General features: G+C 29.8%; 1 protein-coding gene across 1 annotated transcript in view; it reads left to right on the forward strand.

The window, feature by feature from the left end:
- LOC131356812 (corticotropin-releasing factor receptor 2) overlaps positions 1 to 22,500 on the forward strand; it is an 80,832-nt gene that overhangs the window by 52,296 nt on the left and 6,036 nt on the right. The window contains exon 10 of the mRNA XM_058396023.1: positions 21,344 to 21,479. Coding sequence (XP_058252006.1) covers positions 21,344 to 21,479 — 136 coding nt within the window. The remainder of the gene's footprint in view (positions 1 to 21,343; positions 21,480 to 22,500) is intronic.

Here is a 22,500-nt window from a genome sequence, read left to right on the forward strand (position 1 = left end):
ACATTTTCTTTTCCAACAAAACCCTCGTTTCTGACATCCGTCGTGTAAATGTAATGCTAACTGGATAAAAGTTATGATTGACATGTCCTCCTGTGCTCATGACTCCTGTGCTCTTCGATGTAGTGTCATGTACACTACTTTTATATACACCGATCAGGCATAACATTATGACCACTGAGAGGTGCCGTGAATAAGACTGAGGATCTCCTCATCATGGCCCCTGTTAGTGGGTGGGATATATTAGGCAGCAAGTCAACATTTTGTCCTCAAAGTTGATGTTAGAAGCAGGAAAAATGGACAAGTGTAAGGATTTGAGTGAGTTTGACCAAAAGGACCAAATTGTGATGGCTAGACCACTGGATCAGAGCATCTCCAAAACTGCAGCTCTTGTGGGGTGTTCCCGGTCTGCAGTGGTCAGTATCTATCAAAAGTGGTCCAAGGAAGAAGCAGTGGTGAACCGGAGACAGGGTCATGGGCGGTCGAGGCTCACTGATGCATGTGGGGAGAGAAGGCTGGCCCGTGTGATCCGATCCAACAGACGAGCTACTGTTGATCAAACTGCTGAAGAAGTTAATGCTGGTTCTGATAGAAAGGGGTCAGAATACACAGTGCAGGACGGGTCAGGGCTGTTTTAGCAGCAAAAGGGGGACCAACACAAATATTAGGCAGGTGGTCATAATGTTATGTCTGATTGGTGTATTTACATTAGATTATACAATAATAGAATATACACTACATTTATATATACACTAGATTTATGTACATTAGATTTATATACGCTAGAGTCATATACACTTGATACATATACGCTAGATTCTTGTTGCAAAGCAGCTTTACAGAAGTACAGAAACATAGAAGGAATGATAAAGTTTAAAGTTAAGTTATTATTTATCCCTAATGAGAAGTCTGAGGTGATGGTGGTGAGGAAAAACTCCCTGAGAGGATATGTGGAAGGAACCTTGAGAGGAACCAGGCTCAGAATTTGTATGCTATATTTATATACACTTGATTTATATACACCTTATAAACACATTCATATACACTAGATTCATATATACTACATTTATATACACTACATTTATATACACTACATTTATATACACTAGATTCATATACACTACATTTATATACACTACATTCATATACACTACATTTATATACACTAGATTCATATACACTAGATTCATATACACTACATTCATATACACTACATTTATATACACTACATTTATATACACTAGATTCATATACACTAGATTCATATACACTACATTCATATACACTACATTTATATACACTACATTTATATACACTACATTTATATACACTAGATTCATATACACTACATTCATATACACTACATTTATATACACTAGATTCATATACACTACATTTATATACACTACATTCATATACACTACATTTATATACACTAGATTCATATACACTAGATTTATATACACTACATTCATATACACTACATTTATATACACTACATTTATATACACTAGATTCATATACACTACATTCATATACACTACATTCATATACACTACATTTATATACACTACATTCATATACACTACATTTATATACACTACATTCATATACACTACATTTATATACACTAGATTCATATACACTAGATTTATATACACTACATTTATATACACTACATTCATATACACTACATTTATATACACTACATTCATATACACTACATTTATATACACTAGATTCATATACACTAGATTTATATACACTACATTTATATACACTACATTCATATACACTACATTTATATACACTACATTTATATACACTACATTTATATACACTAGATTCATATACACTAGATTTATATACACTAGATTTATATACACTACATTTATATACACTACATTTATATACACTACATTTATATACACTAGATTTATATACACTACATTTATATACACTACATTTATATACACTAGATTCATATACACTAGATTTATATACACTACATTTATATACACTACATTCATATACACTACATTTATATACACTACATTTATATACACTAGATTCATATACACTAGATTTATATACACTAGATTCATATACACTACATTTATATACACTACATTTATATACACTAGATTCATATACACTAGATTTATATACACTAGATTCATATACACTACATTTATATACACTACATTCATATACACTACATTTATATACACTACATTTATATACACTACATTTATATACACTAGATTTATATACACTAGATTCATATACACTACATTTATATACACTAGATTCATATACACTACATTCATATACACTACATTTATATACACTAGATTTATATACACTAGATTCATATACACTACATTTATATACACTAGATTCATATACACTACATTCATATACACTACATTTATATACACTACATTTATATACACTAGATTCATATACACTAGATTCATATACACTACATTCATATACACTACATTTATATACACTACATTCATATACACTACATTTATATACACTACATTTATATACACTAGATTCATATACACTACATTCATATACACTACATTTATATACACTAGATTCATATACACTAGATTCATATACACTACATTTATATACACTAGATTCATATACACTACATTCATATACACTACATTTATATACACTACATTCATATACACTAGATTCATATACACTACATTTATATACACTAGATTCATATACACTAGATTCATATACACTAGATTCATATACACTACATTTATATACACTACATTCATATACACTAGATTCATATACACTACATTCATATACACTACATTTATATACACTAGATTCATATACACTACATTTATATACACTAGATTCATATACACTACATTTATATACACTACATTTATATACACTAGATTCATATACACTACATTTATATACACTACATTTATATACACTAGATTCATATACACTACATTTATATACACTAGATTCATATACACTACATTACTACTACACTAGTCCATTCAAATGCACATAAAAGTAGTGTGTATAAAAGTCTAGTATATAATAGTGATGAATATAAATTTGGCGAATATAAAAGCAGAGTAAAGGAACTTTCGGGACCTGGTGGGATTTTCCTGGCTCGTGAGTGGTTTTCCGATTCCTCTTGGAAGGATGTCCTGAATGGGAGCCAGCGCTGAGAGAACTCATGCAACTCTGTGCCAAAACATACGGTTACTAACAAGCGTCACAACAGGTGCTGTTCAGCAGGAAGCGTCTGATTGGTTCGGGTTCCCTCTGGCACGGCTGAGCCTCATGGTGTCTGCGCTGTGGGAAAACATAATCAGCCAGTCACCTGGATACACGCCTTACCTCCTGCTCAGAGAGATCTCTCACACACCACACCACAGCCTTACAGAGAAATTCAGCTATTAAATCTTATTTATCTACAAAACTACGCATCATTTACATCATCAGCATCAACAGACTGCTCCTGTAGCTGCACTGGGTTCCTCACAAGCAAAGAACCGAGAAGCTCCAACAGCAATGAATTCAGTGTGTGTGTGTGTGTGTTACAGGAAAACACTCAATTTCATCCATAAACATCTACTCACTTTAAGAAAACTTCACCATATCAACAGTGTATCTGTTTAGGAGGATCGCCCACTACAAACAAACTGTTGCTATAGCGACGATAATGTATTAGAACGTTCTGCTGTTACAGAAAGTTAATCAGCACTATCTAACCAATCAGAATCCAGGAAAACATTTTCCTCATCAAACAATGATTTGGATGCATTTTAGTCGCTGTCTGGATTTCCTACACTTCTTTAATCCCTGGATAAATATCCTGAGTAAACCTTCTCTGAAGTTTTAGCGATGTTTTGTTGTTGCATCATTGCTAACACACTCAGTAATCAGGTTCGGCTAAAGACGTCACGTAGCTCCGCTATTCGAGTTTCTCTGTAGTCTGTGCTCAGAATGATTAAAACACCGTTTAAAAACAAAAATAACAGCTTCTCTGTTTGTTCTTGTAGCCCACAGAAACCATCAATAACCCGAACGAACCATGCGACCTCACAGCCTCTCGCTTCCTAGAAGAATAATGCCCAGAGTCAAAAATCTATCAGCACTTCTCCGTATATTCTCTAAAGTAAGATGTAATTATAGCTTACTGACAAGCGTTGCACTCGCCGCCCTCGCTCACTGACGGAAAATCAGAGTTTCAGAGCTTTATCTACACGGATACCATAGAATATCTACCAAAACAATTCCACACACAAACGCTTGACGTTATTCTAATTCACCGAGATGTTGTTACGATCTTCTGAGACCTGTTTCTTCCTTCTTCTTTTTTTTTTTTTTTTAAATCTGTAAAGCCTGTGTTTAAGTGAAGGATTTAAATCCTTCTTTTTTGCTGTTTATACTTCAGGAGTGCCTCAGGGTTCAGCTCTCAACCACCTTTTCTTTTCTTTTTTCAAATACTTTATTATAAATGTCACAAAGGATTCACACAGGGGGATAGATCGGGACAGAAATACACTAATAATAATAATACAATAAACACAGTACAAATACACTAATATTACTACAATAAATACAGTACAAATACACTAATAATACTACAATAAACACAGTACAAATACACTAATAATACTACAATAAATACAGTACAAATACACTAATAATAATACAATAAATACAGTACAAATACACTAATAATACTATAATAAATACAGTACAAATACACTAATAATAATACAATAAATACAGTACAAATATACTAATAATACTATAATAAACACAGTACAAATACACTAATAATAATACAATAAATACAGTACAAATACACTAATAATAATACAATAAATACAGTACAAATACACTAATAATACTATAATAAATACAGTACAAATACACTAATAATACTACAATAAATACAGTACAAATACACTAATAATACTATAATAAACACAGTACAAATACACTAATAATAATACAATAAATACAGTACAAATAAACTAATAATACTACAATAAATACAGTACAAATACACTAATAATACTACAATAAATACAGTATAAATACACTAATAATACTATAATAAACACAGTACAAATACACTAATAATACTATAATAAACACAGTACAAATACACTAATAATAATACAATAAATACAGTACAAATACACTAATAATAATAATACAATAAACATAGTACATATACACTAATAATAATACAATAAATACAGTACAAATACACTAATAATACTATAATAAACACAGTACAAATACACTAATAATAATACAATAAATACAGTACAAATACACTAATAATACTATAATAAACACAGTACAAATACACTAATAATAATACAATAAATACAGTACAAATACACTAATAATAATACAATAAATACAGTACAAATACACTAATAATAATAATACAATAAACACAGTACAAATACACTAATAATAATAATACAATAAACACAGTACATATACACTAATAATAATACAATAAACACAGTACATATACACTAATAATAATACAATAAATACAGTACAAATACACTAATAATACTATAATAAACACAGTACAAATACACTAATAATAATACAATAAACACAGTACAAATACACTAATAATAATACAATAAATACAGTACAAATACACTAATAATACTATAATAAACACAGTACAAATACACTAATAATAATACAATAAATACAGTACAAATACACTAATAATAATACAATAAACACACTACAAAGACACTAATATTAATACAATAAATACAGTACAAATACACTAATAATACTATAATAAACACAGTACAAATACACTAATAATACTATAATAAACACAGTACAAATACACTAATAATAATACAATAAACACAGTACAAATACACTAATAATAATACAATAAATACAGTACAAATACACTAATAATAATACAATAAATACAGTACAAATACACTAATAATAATACAATAAATACAGTACAAATACACTAATAATACTATAATAAACACAGTACAAATACACTAATAATAATACAATAAAACACAGTACAAATACACTAATAATAATACAATAAATACAGTACAAATACACTAATAATAATACAATAAATACAGTACAAATACACTAATAATAATACAATAAATACAGTACAAATACACTAATAATACTATAATAAACACAGTACAAATACACTAATAATACTATAATAAACACAGTACAAATACACTAATAATAATACAATAAACACAGTACAAATACACTAATAATAATACAATAAACACAGTACAAATACACTAATAATAATACAATAAATACAGTACAAATACACTAATAATACTATAATAAACACAGTACAAATATACTAATAATACTATAATAAACACAGTACAAATACACTAATAATAATACAATAAATACAGTACAAATACACTAATAATAATACAATAAATACAGTACAAATACACTAATAATACTATAATAAATACAGTACAAATACACTAATAATACTACAATAAATACAGTACAAATACACTAATAATACTATAATAAACACAGTACAAATACACTAATAATAATACAATAAATACAGTACAAATAAACTAATAATACTACAATAAATACAGTACAAATACACTAATAATACTACAATAAATACAGTACAAATACACTAATAATAATACAATAAATACAGTACAAATACACTAATAATAATAATACAATAAACATAGTACATATACACTAATAATAATACAATAAATACAGTACAAATACACTAATAATACTATAATAAACACAGTACAAATACACTAATAATAATACAATAAACACAGTACAAATACACTAATAATACATATAATAAACACAGTTACAAATACACTAATAATAATACAATAAATACAGTACAAATACACTAATAATAATAATACAATAAACATAGTACATATACACTAATAATAATACAATAAATACAGTACAAATACACTAATAATACTATAATAAACACAGTACAAATACACTAATAATAATACAATAAATACAGTACAAATACACTAATAATACTATAATAAACACAGTACAAATACACTAATAATAATACAATAAATACAGTACAAATACACTAATAATAATACAATAAATACAGTACAAATACACTAATAATAATAATACAATAAACACAGTACAAATACACTAATAATAATACAATAAATACAGTACAAATACACTAATAATACTATAATAAACACAGTACAAATACACTAATAATAATACAATAAATACAGTACAAATACACTAATAATACTATAATAAACACAGTACAAATACACTAATAATAATACAATAAACACAGTACAAATACACTAATAATAATACAATAAATACAGTACAAATACACTAATAATACTATAATAAACACAGTACAAATACACTAATAATAATACAATAAATACAGTACAAATACACTAATAATAATACAATAAATACAGTACAAATACACTAATAATAATACAATAAATACAGTACAAATACACTAATAATACTATAATAAACACAGTACAAATACACTAATAATACTATAATAAACACAGTACAAATACACTAATAATAATACAATAAACACAGTACAAATACACTAATAATAATACAATAAATACAGTACAAATACACTAATAATAATACAATAAATACAGTACAAATACACTAATAATAATACAATAAATACAGTACAAAGTACACTAATAATACTTATAATAAACACAGTACAAATACACTAATAATAATACAATAAACACAGTACAAATACACTAATAATAATACAATAAATACAGTACAAATACACTAATAATAATACAATAAATACAGTACAAATACACTAATAATAATAATACAATAAATACAGTACAAATACACTAATAATACTATAATAAACACAGTACAAATACACTAATAATACTATAATAAACACAGTACAAATACACTAATAATAATACAATAAACACAGTACAAATACACTAATAATAATACAATAAACACAGTACAAATACACTAATAATAATACAATAAATACAGTACAAATACACTAATAATAATACAATAAATACAGTACAAATACACTAATAATAATACAATAAATACAGTACAAATACACTAATAATACTATAATAAACACAGTACAAATACACTAATAATAATACAATAAACACAGTACAAATACACTAATAATAATACAATAAATACAGTACAAATACACTAATAATACTATAATAAACACAGTACAAATACACTAATAATACTATAATAAACACAGTACAAATACACTAATAATAATACAATAAACACAGTACAAATACACTAATAATAATACAATAAACACAGTACATATACACTAATAATAATACAATAAACACAGTACAAATACACTAATAATAATACAATAAATACAGTACAAATACACTAATAATAATACAATAAACACAGTACAAATACACTAATAATAATACAATAAATACAGTACAAATACACTAATAATACTATAATAAACACAGTACAAATACACTAATAATAATACAATAAATACAGTACAAATACACTAATAATACTATAATAAACACAGTACAAATACACTAATAATAATACAATAAATACAGTACAAATACACTAATAATACTATAATAAACACAGTACAAATACACTAATAATAATACAATAAACACAGTACAAATACACTAATAATAATACAATAAATACAGTACAAATACACTAATAATAATACAATAAATACAGTACAAATACACTAATAATACTATAATAAACACAGTACAAATACACTAATAATACTATAATAAACACAGTACAAATACACTAATAATAATACAATAAACACAGTACAAATACACCTAATAATAATACAATAAAACACAGTACATATACACTAATAATAATACAATAAACACAGTACAAATACACTAATAATAATACAATAAATACAGTACAAATACACTAATAATAATACAATAAACACAGTACAAATACACTAATAATAATACAATAAATACAGTACAAATACACTAATAATAATACAATAAATACAGTACAAATACACTAATAATAATACAATAAACACAGTACATATACACTAATAATAATACAATAAACACAGTACAAATACACTAATAATAATACAATAAATACAGTACAAATACACTAATAATACTATAATAAACACAGTACAAATACACTAATAATAATACAATAAACACAGTACAAATACACTAATAATAATACAATAAATACAGTACAAATACACTAATAATACTACAATAAATACAGTACAAATACACTAATAATACTATAATAAACACAGTACAAATACACTAATAATACTATAATAAACACAGTACAAATACACTAATAATAATACAATAAATACAGTACAAATACACTAATAATAATACAATAAACACAGTACATATACACTAATAATAATACAATAAACACAGTACAAATACACTAATAATAATACAATAAATACAGTACAAATACACTAATAATACTATAATAAACACAGTACAAATACACTAATAATACTATAATAAACACAGTACAAATACACTAATAATAATACAATAAACACAGTACAAATACACTAATAATAATACAATAAATACAGTACAAATACACTAATAATACTACAATAAATACAGTACAAATACACTAATAATACTATAATAAACACAGTACAAATACACTAATAATACTATAATAAACACAGTACAAATACACTAATAATAATACAATAAATACAGTACAAATAAACTAATAATACTACAATAAATACAGTACAAATACACTAATAATACTACAATAAATACAGTACAAATACACTAATAATACTATAATAAACACAGTACAAATACACTAATAATACTATAATAAACACAGTACAAATACACTAATAATAATACAATAAATACAGTACAAATACACTAATAATAATACAATAAATACAGTACAAATACACTAATAATACTATAATAAACACAGTACAAATACACTAATAATACTATAATAAACACAGTACAAATACACTAATAATACTACAATAAATACAGTACAAATAAACTAATAATAATACAATAAATACAGTACAAATACACTAATAATACTACAATAAATACAGTACAAATACACTAATAATACTATAATAAACACAGTACAAATACACTAATAATACTATAATAAACACAGTACAAATACACTAATAATAATACAATAAATACAGTACAAATACACTAATAATACTACAATAAATACAGTACAAATACACTAATAATACTATAATAAACACAGTACAAATACACTAATAATACTATAATAAACACAGTACAAATACACTAATAATACTATAATAAACACAGTACAAATACACTAATAATAATACAATAAATACAGTACATATACACTAATAATACTATAATAAACACAGTACAAATACACTAATAATAATACAATAAACACAGTACAAATACACTAATAATACTATAATAAACACAGTACAAATACACTAATAATACTATAATAAACACAGTACAAATACACTAATAATAATACAATAAATACAGTACATATACACTAATAATAATAATACAATAAACACAGTACATATACACTAATAATAATACAATAAATACAGTACAAATACACTAATAATAATACAATAAACACAGTACATATACACTAATAATAATACAATAAACCCAGTACATATACACTAATAATAATACAATAAATACAGTACAAATACACTAATAATAATACAATAAATACAGTACAAATACACTAATAATAATACAATAAATACAGTACAAATACACTAATAATAATGCAATAAATACAGTACAAATACACTAATAATACTACAATAAATACAGTACAAATACACGAATAATACTACAATAAATACAGTACAAATACACTAATAATAATACAATAAATACAGTACAAATACACTAATAATAATACAATAAATACAGTACAAATACACTAATAATACTATAATAAACACAGTACAAATACACTAATAATAATACAATAAACACAGTACAAATACACTAATAATACTATAATAAACACAGTACAAATACACTAATAATACTATAATAAACACAGTACAAATACACTAATAATAATACAATAAATACAGTACAAATACACTAATAATAATAATACAATAAACACAGTACAAATACACTAATAATAATACAATAAATACAGTACAAATACACTAATAATACTATAATAAACACAGTACAAATACACTAATAATAATACAATAAATACAGTACAAATACACTAATAATACTATAATAAACACAGTACAAATACACTAATAATAATACAATAAACACAGTACAAATACACTAATAATAATAAAATAAATACAGTACAAATACACTAATAATACTATAATAAACACAGTACAAATACACTAATAATAATACAATAAATACAGTACAAATACACTAATAATAATACAATAAATACAGTACAAATACACTAATAATAATACAATAAATACAGTACAAATACACTAATAATACTATAATAAACACAGTACAAATACACTAATAATAACTATAATAAACACTCAGTACAAATACACTAATAATAATACAATAAACACAGTACAAATACACTAATAATAATACAATAAATACAGTACAAAATACACTAATAATAATACAATAAATACAGTACAAATACACTAATAATAATACAATAAATACAGTACAAATACACTAATAATACTATAATAAACACAGTACAAATACACTAATAATAATACAATAAACACAGTACAAATACACTAATAATAATACAATAAATACAGTACAAATACACTAATAATAATACAATAAATACAGTACAAATACACTAATAATACTATAATAAACACAGTACAAATACACTAATAATACTATAATAAACACAGTACAAATACACTAATAATAATACAATAAACACAGTACAAATACACTAATAATAATACAATAAACACAGTACATATACACTAATAATAATACAATAAACACAGTACAAATACACTAATAATAATACAATAAATACAGTACAAATACACTAATAATAATACAATAAACACAGTACAAATACACTAATAATAATACAATAAATACAGTACAAATACACTAATAATAATACAATAAATACAGTACAAATACACTAATAATAATACAATAAACACAGTACATATACACTAATAATAATACAATAAACACAGTACAAATACACTAATAATAATACAATAAATACAGTACAAATACACTAATAATACTATAATAAACACAGTACAAATACACTAATAATACTATAATAAACACAGTACAAATACACTAATAATAATACAATAAACACAGTACAAATACACTAATAATAATACAATAAATACAGTACAAATACACTAATAATACTACAATAAATACAGTACAAATACACTAATAATACTATAATAAACACAGTACAAATACACTAATAATACTATAATAAACACAGTACAAATACACTAATAATAATACAATAAATACAGTACAAATACACTAATAATAATACAATAAATACAGTACAAATACACTAATAATACTATAATAAACACAGTACAAATACACTAATAATACTATAATAAACACAGTACAAATACACTAATAATACTACAATAAATACAGTACAAATAAACTAATAATAATACAATAAATACAGTACAAATACACTAATAATACTACAATAAATACAGTACAAATACACTAATAATACTATAATAAACACAGTACAAATACACTAATAATACTATAATAAACACAGTACAAATACACTAATAATAATACAATAAATACAGTACAAATACACTAATAATACTACAATAAATACAGTACAAATACACTAATAATACTATAATAAACACAGTACAAATACACTAATAATACTATAATAAACACAGTACAAATACACTAATAATACTATAATAAACACAGTACAAATACACTAATAATAATACAATAAATACAGTACAAATACACTAATAATACTATAATAAACACAGTACAAATACACTAATAATAATACAATAAACACAGTACAAATACACTAATAATACTATAATAAACACAGTACAAATACACTAATAATACTATAATAAACACAGTACAAATACACTAATAATAATACAATAAATACAGTACATATACACTAATAATAATAATACAATAAACACAGTACATATACACTAATAATAATACAATAAATACAGTACAAATACACTAATAATAATACAATAAACACAGTACATATACACTAATAATAATACAATAAATACAGTACAAATACACTAATAATAATACAATAAACACAGTACATATACACTAATAATACTACAATAAATACAGTACAAATACACTAATAATACTACAATAAATACAGTACAAATACACGAATAATACTACAATAAATACAGTACAAATACACTAATAATAATACAATAAATACAGTACAAATACACTAATAATACTATAATAAACACAGTACAAATACACTAATAATACTATAATAAACACAGTACAAATACACTAATAATACTATAATAAATACAGTACAAATACACTAATAATACTATAATAAACACAGTACAAATACACTAATAATACTATAATAAACACAGTACAAATACACTAATAATACTATAATAAACACAGTACAAATACACTAATAATACTATAATAAATACAGTACAAATACACTAATAATACTATAATAAACACAGTACAAATACACTAATAATACTATAATAAACACAGTACAAATACACTAATAATACTATAATAAACACAGTACAAATACACTAATAATAATACAATAAATACAGTACAAATACACTAATAATAATACAATAAATACAGTACAAATACACTAATAATACTATAATAAACACAGTACAAATACACTAATAATACTATAATAAACACAGTACAAATACACTAATAATACTACAATAAACACAGTACAAATACACTAATAATAATACAATAAATACAGTACAAACACACTAATAATACTATAATAAACACAGTACAAATACACTAATAATAATACAATAAATACAGTACAAATACACTAATAATACTACAATAAATACAGTACAAATACACTAATAATACTATAATAAACACAGTACAAATACACTAATAATAATTCAATAAATACAGTACAAATACACTAATAATACTATAATAAACACAGTACAAATACACTAATAATAATACAATAAATACAGTACAAATACACTAATAATACTACAATAAACACAGTACAAATACACTAATAATAATACAATAAATACAGTACAAATACACTAATAATACTATAATAAACACAGTACAAATACACTAATAATAATACAATAAATACAGTACAAATACACTAATAATACTATAATAAACACAGTACAAATACACTAATAATACTATAATAAACACAGTACAAATACACTAATAATACTATAATAAACACAGTACAAATACACTAATAATAATTCAATAAATACAGTACAAATACACTAATAATACTATAATAAACACAGTACAAATACACTAATAACAGTGTCACATATTCTTATGTTTCTTAACAAATAATAATAATAATAATAATAATAATAATAATAATAATAACAATAATGTATTTTTGGTCCTAAGTGTTTTATATGCAGTGTTGATTATATGCACTAAATTGATAAAAATGCAGAGAAATATTACAAAAATGACTGATACCAGAAATATTAAGATTACTAAGCAATATTCTGACATCAGCAGGATTTTCCAAAGTACTACGCTACTCTAAAATGAATATTAATATATCTGAGATTGTATTTTCCCCTCAAGTCGTTGCTGATTATATCATTTGTCATGAAAATGTTTGTCTTGAATTGGAAAAGGCTGTAAAATATCTGTGTTCTCTGCCACACCCAGACTCTACAGGTGAATTATCAGTATTTCAGACTGAGATGTGGGCGGAGTTCTGGGGTGTGTTTGTGAAAAGCAATCTTAGTACACTTTTCTAAATACACTATATTGCCAAAAGTATTCGCTCACCCATCCAAATAATCAGAATCAGGTGTTCCAATCACTTCCATGGCCACAGGTGTATAAAATCAAGCACCTAGGCATGCAGACTGTTTTTACAAACATTTGTGAAAGAATGGGTCGCTCTCAGGAGCTCAGTGAATTCCAGCGTGGAACTGTGATAGGATGCCACCTGTGCAACAAATCCAGTCGTGAAATTTCCTCGCTCCTAAATATTCCACAGTCAACTGTCAGCTGTATTATAAGAACGTGGAAGTGTTTGGGAACGACAGCAACTCAGCCACGAAGTGGTAGGCCACGTAAACTGACGGAGCGGGGTCAGCGGATGCTGAGGCGCATAGTGCGAAGAGGTCGCCAACTTTCTGCAGAGTCCATCGCTACAGACCTCCAAACTTCATGTGGCCTTCAGATTAGCTCAAGAACAGTGCGCAGAGAGCTTCATGGAATGGGTTTCCATGGCCGAGCAGCTGCATCCAAGCCATACATCACCAAGTGCAATGCAAAGCGTCGGATGCAGTGGTGTAAAGCACGCCGCCACTGGACTCTAGAGCAGTGGAGACGCGTTCTCTGGAGTGACGAATCGCGCTTCTCCATCTGGCAATCTGATGGACGAGTCTGGGTTTGGCGGTTGCCAGGAGAACGGTACTTGTCTGACTGCATTGTGCCAAGTGTAAAGTTTGGTGGAGGGGGATTATAGTGTGGGGTTGTTTTTCAGGAGCTGGGCTTGGCCCCTTAGTTCCAGTGAAAGGAACTCTGAATGCTTCAGCATACCAAGACATTTTGGACAATTCCATGCTCCCAACTTTGTGGGAACAGTTTGGAGCTGGCCCCTTCCTCTTCCAACATGACTGTGCACCAGTGACCAAAGCAAGGTCCATAAAGACATGGATGACAGAGTCTGGTGTGGATGAACTTGACTGGCCTGCACAGAGTCCTGACCTCAACCCGATAGAACACCTTTGGGATGAATTAGAGCGGAGACTGAGAGCCAGGCCTTCTCGTCCAACATCAGTGTGTGACCTCACAAATGCACTTCTGGAAGAATGGTCAAAAATTCCCATAAACACACTCCTAAACCTTGTGGACAGCCTTCCCAGAAGAGTTGAAGCTGTTATAGCTGCAAAGGGTGGACCGACGTCATATTGAACCCTATGGATTAGGAATGGGATGTCACTTGAGTCAAGGCAGGTGAGCGAATACTTTTGGCAATATAGTGTAGGTTTCTCCACATGTCCTGAGGCCATGATTTAAAAAATAATCAAGGCTATTGCATCTTTACATAGATTTCTTGCAGCATGTGTCTCAGGTTTATTCATTTATACGTCTCGTATGTTTGACGGCGGCGATATCTCGACAGTGTGTTTAATATTTAACGTTAACGTCCCCGAGGTTAAGATTCGTCGTGGAACAGATTGCTGTCTGACTCTCTGTAATGGTGTGTCGTGTCAGAAGCCAGCTACCTGAATCCAGATGTAGAGTATCTGAGTTTATCTGTGATAAACTGCCGCTCCTCCTGAGATACATCACTCCATTTCATTAGCGTGACTTATTATTTCTCTGTCGCCAGGGGAGGGGCGGGTGTAGATGGATTGCTGTTATTGTTATTCTGATAACTGCAGGGGTTTATTTTTTATTTCAAAGTCCTGTTTTTCCCCACTGTTGAGTTCTGCGCTCTGATTGGTCAGAATGTTGTTGATTTATTCTCTACAGCAGCAGATCTGACAGTGGCACAGCTTTATATCAATGCAGGTATCGTTGCTATAGCGACAGCTCATTCACAGAGATGCGTACAGCACACATTATGCTGATAAACAGATTACAAAAGATGTGTAATTGATCTTTTTATATTTCTGTGCAGAGAGGGAGAATAAAAGGAGAGGCTGGCGAGGGAACGAATGTTTATAAGCTGCTATAACGCAGGGACATAAGGAACTAACTTGTTTCACAAAACTTGCTGTGGTGTAAGAGGAATAAACACTCAGGAAGATGCTGTTATAGGAAAATAATCCACTTCCACCAGGTGACTTAGTATTTTACGATCACTGCAACACACACACACACACACAGCTAAGTGCTGAACAGAAGAACTCTTCTGCAATGCCTGCAGTTATTTATTTTTTAATGTCACAGAGATTTTTCAGCACTCAGAGGTGAAAGATTTTAGAGCAAAGCTCATTACTTGAAGAGAACGCTTATTTAACTGGAAGAGAGCAGAATCAAGACATCAGTTTAAGGCTTAAAATATAGCCTTATGTGTTTATATAGACTAATATGTTTATATAGTACAGGGATTTCTATCTGTCCTCAGTCAACACTAATAATAATAATAATAATAATAATAATAATAATAATAATAATAATAATCACTAAAGCTATAAGCAGCACTACACTTGTCACCACAGCAGAGCATATGGGGACAAAGGGATTGAGGATTGATTTGTAGTTTCAGTCACTCAGACTAGATCTGATCACCTGATAATCTGGTGAAGATTGGACAAAGTTTTGAGGAGGAGGAGCAAGTATGGCAAGTAGATGTGGTGGCTTAGTGGTTAAGGTGTTGAATTTCTGATTAGAAGGTTGTGAGTTTGAATCCAGGTCCACCAAGCTGCCACTTGGTGCAAGGCTCCTAACCCTCAATTTCTTATTTGTGTAAGATAAATAGTAAGTTGTGATTGTAACGTTTGACCAGTAGGTGGTGCTAGATTGGAAATCTATTGCTTAGCTTCAGACCATTGTCCATTTCATTTACATTTCTGGCATTTGGCAGATACCCTTATCCAGAGTGACTTACATTTTATCTCATTTTATACATTATATTTTTTTGCTCAGCGGCAGCAATTTGGTGGACCTGGGATCTGATAATCTTCTAATCAGATAACCTTCTGATCAATATTCCAAAGACTTGACCACTAAGCTACCACATCCCCTCAGATGGTCCTGAAGATGTCTACCAGGGTTTCTGTCAGTGTAAGAAGTCATTGCTTAGATACAGCCTCACTTCCTGTTTGGTGTCAGATTTGTTGGTCCGTTCCAGGCAAACTTTTTGGAGTATTAAAATTGTTTTGATCATTTTTTTGTCCATGTTGGTCTGAAGATGATTTTATCTTCCAGATGTTTGTGCCAGATGTTTTTATTTTTATTTTAACTCAGGTGTTGGTATGTATGACACTGAGTGTGATTTAGCCTGTAGGTAGACTTTAAGTTTCAGATTATATACATTTTTTTTAAATGATGCATGAAATAGGAAAAATGCAATAGAGGTGCTTTCAACTTGATTTGTATAGAGACATTACGAAGAAAATAAAATAAGCAGCAGATGTTGAAAGTCACTTTACGAGTCTGAGCGGAAGCTTCTATACCATCACACACCGTCACGTGCAGCGCTTTAGCTTTATTATTTGTTAAAACTCATATGTTAATGACTTCAGCACACCTGATTCCACTCGTTAGCTAATTATCTATCCATCCGTGTGTAATTGCAGCCATTTCCGAGCCCTTTATAATGTGAGACAGGTGTGTGGGAGTGTGAAGCTCGCTGAACCGTGCTGCAGAGAGATGCACAACAGCTGGACCAGACAGATGTGATGTGAATCCTTCAAAGGTCCAGGTATAAAGGTGAAGCTGGACATAAAAATAAATTGGCTAACCATGATCACCAGACCGTGCTCGTGATTTACAGTAATGTGAGATTACTAATGTATGTTCCAGAGAGGAAGTTCACGGCGCTTCCTGCAGTGCTGCGCTAGTTCAGAGCGATCACTTTATTTTAGCTAATAAACGCACGCCGCACACTAAATTAGCTTTCAGACGTAAGATGCGTTGTTCTGTCCATGTCCGTGAAATGATTTGATTGGAGAGGGAGGGGGAAGCGAAGGGAAAGTGTTAGCTGTTCCTGTCTCTCAGCTCGCCGTGCGGTTCTCTTATCCACCCACTTGCCGAGCCGCAGAGCCGCGAGAGCCGGGGTAATTAGTGTCTAGCTGTCATGCGTGGTTCCTGTTGAGCATGTGCCTTCTTTATTGTTTTGATCACGGTGGTGTTGAATTTCTGCTGCCGGGGTGGAGCCACAACCTTCACACCTCAAACTCGTGTCAGATTGAAATGAAATTAGAAAGACCTGTAAGAAATGCTAACAGATTTGGTTTACAGTAAAACTTAAAGCTGGTGGTAGCTTCTGTTTACACAATTACTGATATCAGTTATGACATTTCCTTTCCTTTTTATTGCTATTAAATTTCATGTTATTCTGCAGAATGCCCCCAATTTTTATTTTCTTTTGCGGGATTGAATTTATTGATTAATATTTTCTCTGAATTTTGTCTTAATGCTGTAAAGCCTTACAAGCCAGTAAAGTCCATTAGCTAACAGGTCATAAAATAAGGTGGTACATATAGCTAGCCTGCCAAAGACTGAAACACCATCTATACAGTCTCAGCCTCAGACTCCGCCCACAGTGGAACAGCTAATAAAAAAAACAAGAGCTTTTCACTGCACAATGTGGTGAAAAAAAAACAGGACATTCCTTGACTAGAGAGTGAATTAGATTTCTTCCTGTTTGTCAGGGGGTCGGTGATTGGCTGTTTAAAATGTCCATCAAATGCCCTTGTTCATTTAAAGTAGTCTATTCGTCTCCATGGTTACTGATGAAGAGCACCAGATGAGCGTGAGGTGCGGGGCTTGGCGTGACGCCGGCGTGCCGAAGGGGTCGAATATGGCGATCTTCAGAAGCACTCCGATTTACTGAATGACTTTCCCGCACTAATCCATCAGCAGCGTGACCTAAAGTAACCTCATTTTCATGATGAGATGTGTCATCAGTTTTATAAAAGCTGAAAAAAATAAATGACCAAGAGCCATGAGCCGTACATTAATATTAATAACACAACACACAGCTTTTAATATCAATAATAATTCTGCTTCAAGGCATTTTGTAAATGTGATATGAGACCCATCCGTGTGTACAGCCATCCATCCATCTATCCTTGTATCCATCCATCCATTCCTCTGTCACTGCATCCATCCATCCATCCATTCCTCTATCGCTGTATCCATCCATCCATCCATCCATTCCTCTGTCACTGTATCCATCCATCCATCCATCCATCCATAGCTATTTCTGCTATTTCCATTCATCCATCCATTACTCTATCACTGTATCCATCCATTCATCCATCCATCCATCCATCCATCCATCCATCCATTCCTCTATCCCTGTGTCCATCCATCCGTCTATTCCTCTATCACTGTATCCATTCATCCATCCATCCATCCATAGCTATTTCTGCTATTTCCATTCATCCATCCATTACTCTATCACTGTATCCATCCATCCATTCATCCATCCATCCATCCATCAATCCACCTATCCATCCATCCATCCATCCATCCATCCATTCCTCTATCCCTGTGTCCATCCATCCGTCTATTCCTCTATCACTGTATCCATCCATCCATCCATCCATAGCTATTTCTGCTTTTTCCATTCATCCATCCATTACTCTATCACTGTATCCATCCATTCATCCATCCATCCATCCATCAATCCACCTATCCATCCATCCATCCATCCATCCATTCCTCTATCCCTGTGTCCATCCATCCGTCTATTCCTCTATCACTGTATCCATCCATCCATCCATCCATCCATCCATCCATCCATAGCTATTTCTGCTATTTCCATTCATCAATCCATTACTCTATCACTGTATCCATCCATCCATCCATCCATCCATCCATCAGTCCACCTATCCATCCATCCATCCATCCATCCATCCATTCCTCTATCCCTGTGTCCATCCATCTGTCTATTCCTCTGTCTTTGTATATATTCAACCATTCCTCCATCTGTGTATCTCTCCATCCATCCATTCTGCTATCTATCCTTTCCTCTATCACTGTATCCATCCGTCCATCCGTCCATCCGTCCATCCATCCATCCATCCATCCATCAGGAGAACATTAGGACCTGATTATTTCTCCTGCTGCTTCAGGACAGTGTTGTTTAGAAGAGAGTTAATCATTAAGACTGAAGTGGCTGATGTTATCACATGGAACGTTTCTCATTAAGCCTAATGCTGCTTATTAGTTATTTAATTGTCATGTGTCAGAGTGACAGCTAAACTAATTACCTTCTCTCCTTCTTTCTTTAGGAAAGCGGTGAAGGCGACGTTAGTGCTGCTTCCTCTGCTCGGCATCACGTACATGCTGTTCTTCGTGAATCCGGGGGATGATGACATCTCACAGATTGTCTTTATTTATTTCAATTCTTTCCTGCAGTCCTTTCAGGTATGATGCATCATGTGTGTGTGTGTGTGTGTTCACAGAATACATACAGTATACATCAATCTGGTCTTTTTTAAGACATCTCCATGTCAGTGCTGTGTTTAGAAATGATTCCTCAACCAAATATCTTCAGCAAGCAGCCAATCAGAAGCTGACGACGTTACTGAAGACTAGAGGACGATTATGTAGTTCACACCTCTGCGGCTGCCAGATATTTCTTGAGTAGAAGTGCCTTGAGGGCACCTTTACACACAAACACTCACCTTTAAACCTGAAAAAAAATCATGGATAGAAAATACGGACTGCATGAGGAAATGGGGGCTATAGACTAAAATAAAATGTGCTGAAGTGCATCTAACAGGAGTTAATTAGGGTATATCTCCAGGATATTACCCCAGGAATAGTCCTGGTTTTTAATTCTTTTTCTTTTCTGAACTTAACATCCATAAAATCCATTTGTATTCAAACGATCTTTAGATTTCACTTTATTTATAGGCTTAATTACTTTGATAATGGTGGTTTGTACTTTTCCACCACAGAATTAGAAATGAGAGAAACTCACAGAGCCTCTGGCAGCGTTTTTTTTTAGAGATAGAGAGTTAGAGGAGAACAAGTGACGATGTGATTCCGCAGGCAAACAAAAACAAAACTAAACAACAACATACGTCGGCTCGGACCCTAGTGACCTCACAGCTATTTTCATGCAGCTTTCCTCATGGGTTCTTTCAAGTTTCGCTAGTTCTCTTTGTGTCCAGCTTCGTCACAAACATACACTCACTACCGCCTCACACCCGTCCTGTGTATATAGAAGTTTGGAACTCCACAGAAGAAGGTGTGTGACTTCATTAATAAAGAATGATGAAATATAGGTCGAGGAACCTGAAACGCCCTCTGGACAGAGAACCATGAGGTGAATTTCACGACATAATCATTCATATTAACCCAAGACTGTGTGTGTGTGTGTGTGTGTTCAGGATCTTCCCCTAAATTTATCCTGAATGACCTTCTCGTGTTAAGTCCATGT

The sequence above is a fragment of the Hemibagrus wyckioides genome, linkage group LG07 (genome assembly GCF_019097595.1).
Source record: "Hemibagrus wyckioides isolate EC202008001 linkage group LG07, SWU_Hwy_1.0, whole genome shotgun sequence".
NCBI lineage: Eukaryota > Metazoa > Chordata > Actinopteri > Siluriformes > Bagridae > Hemibagrus > Hemibagrus wyckioides.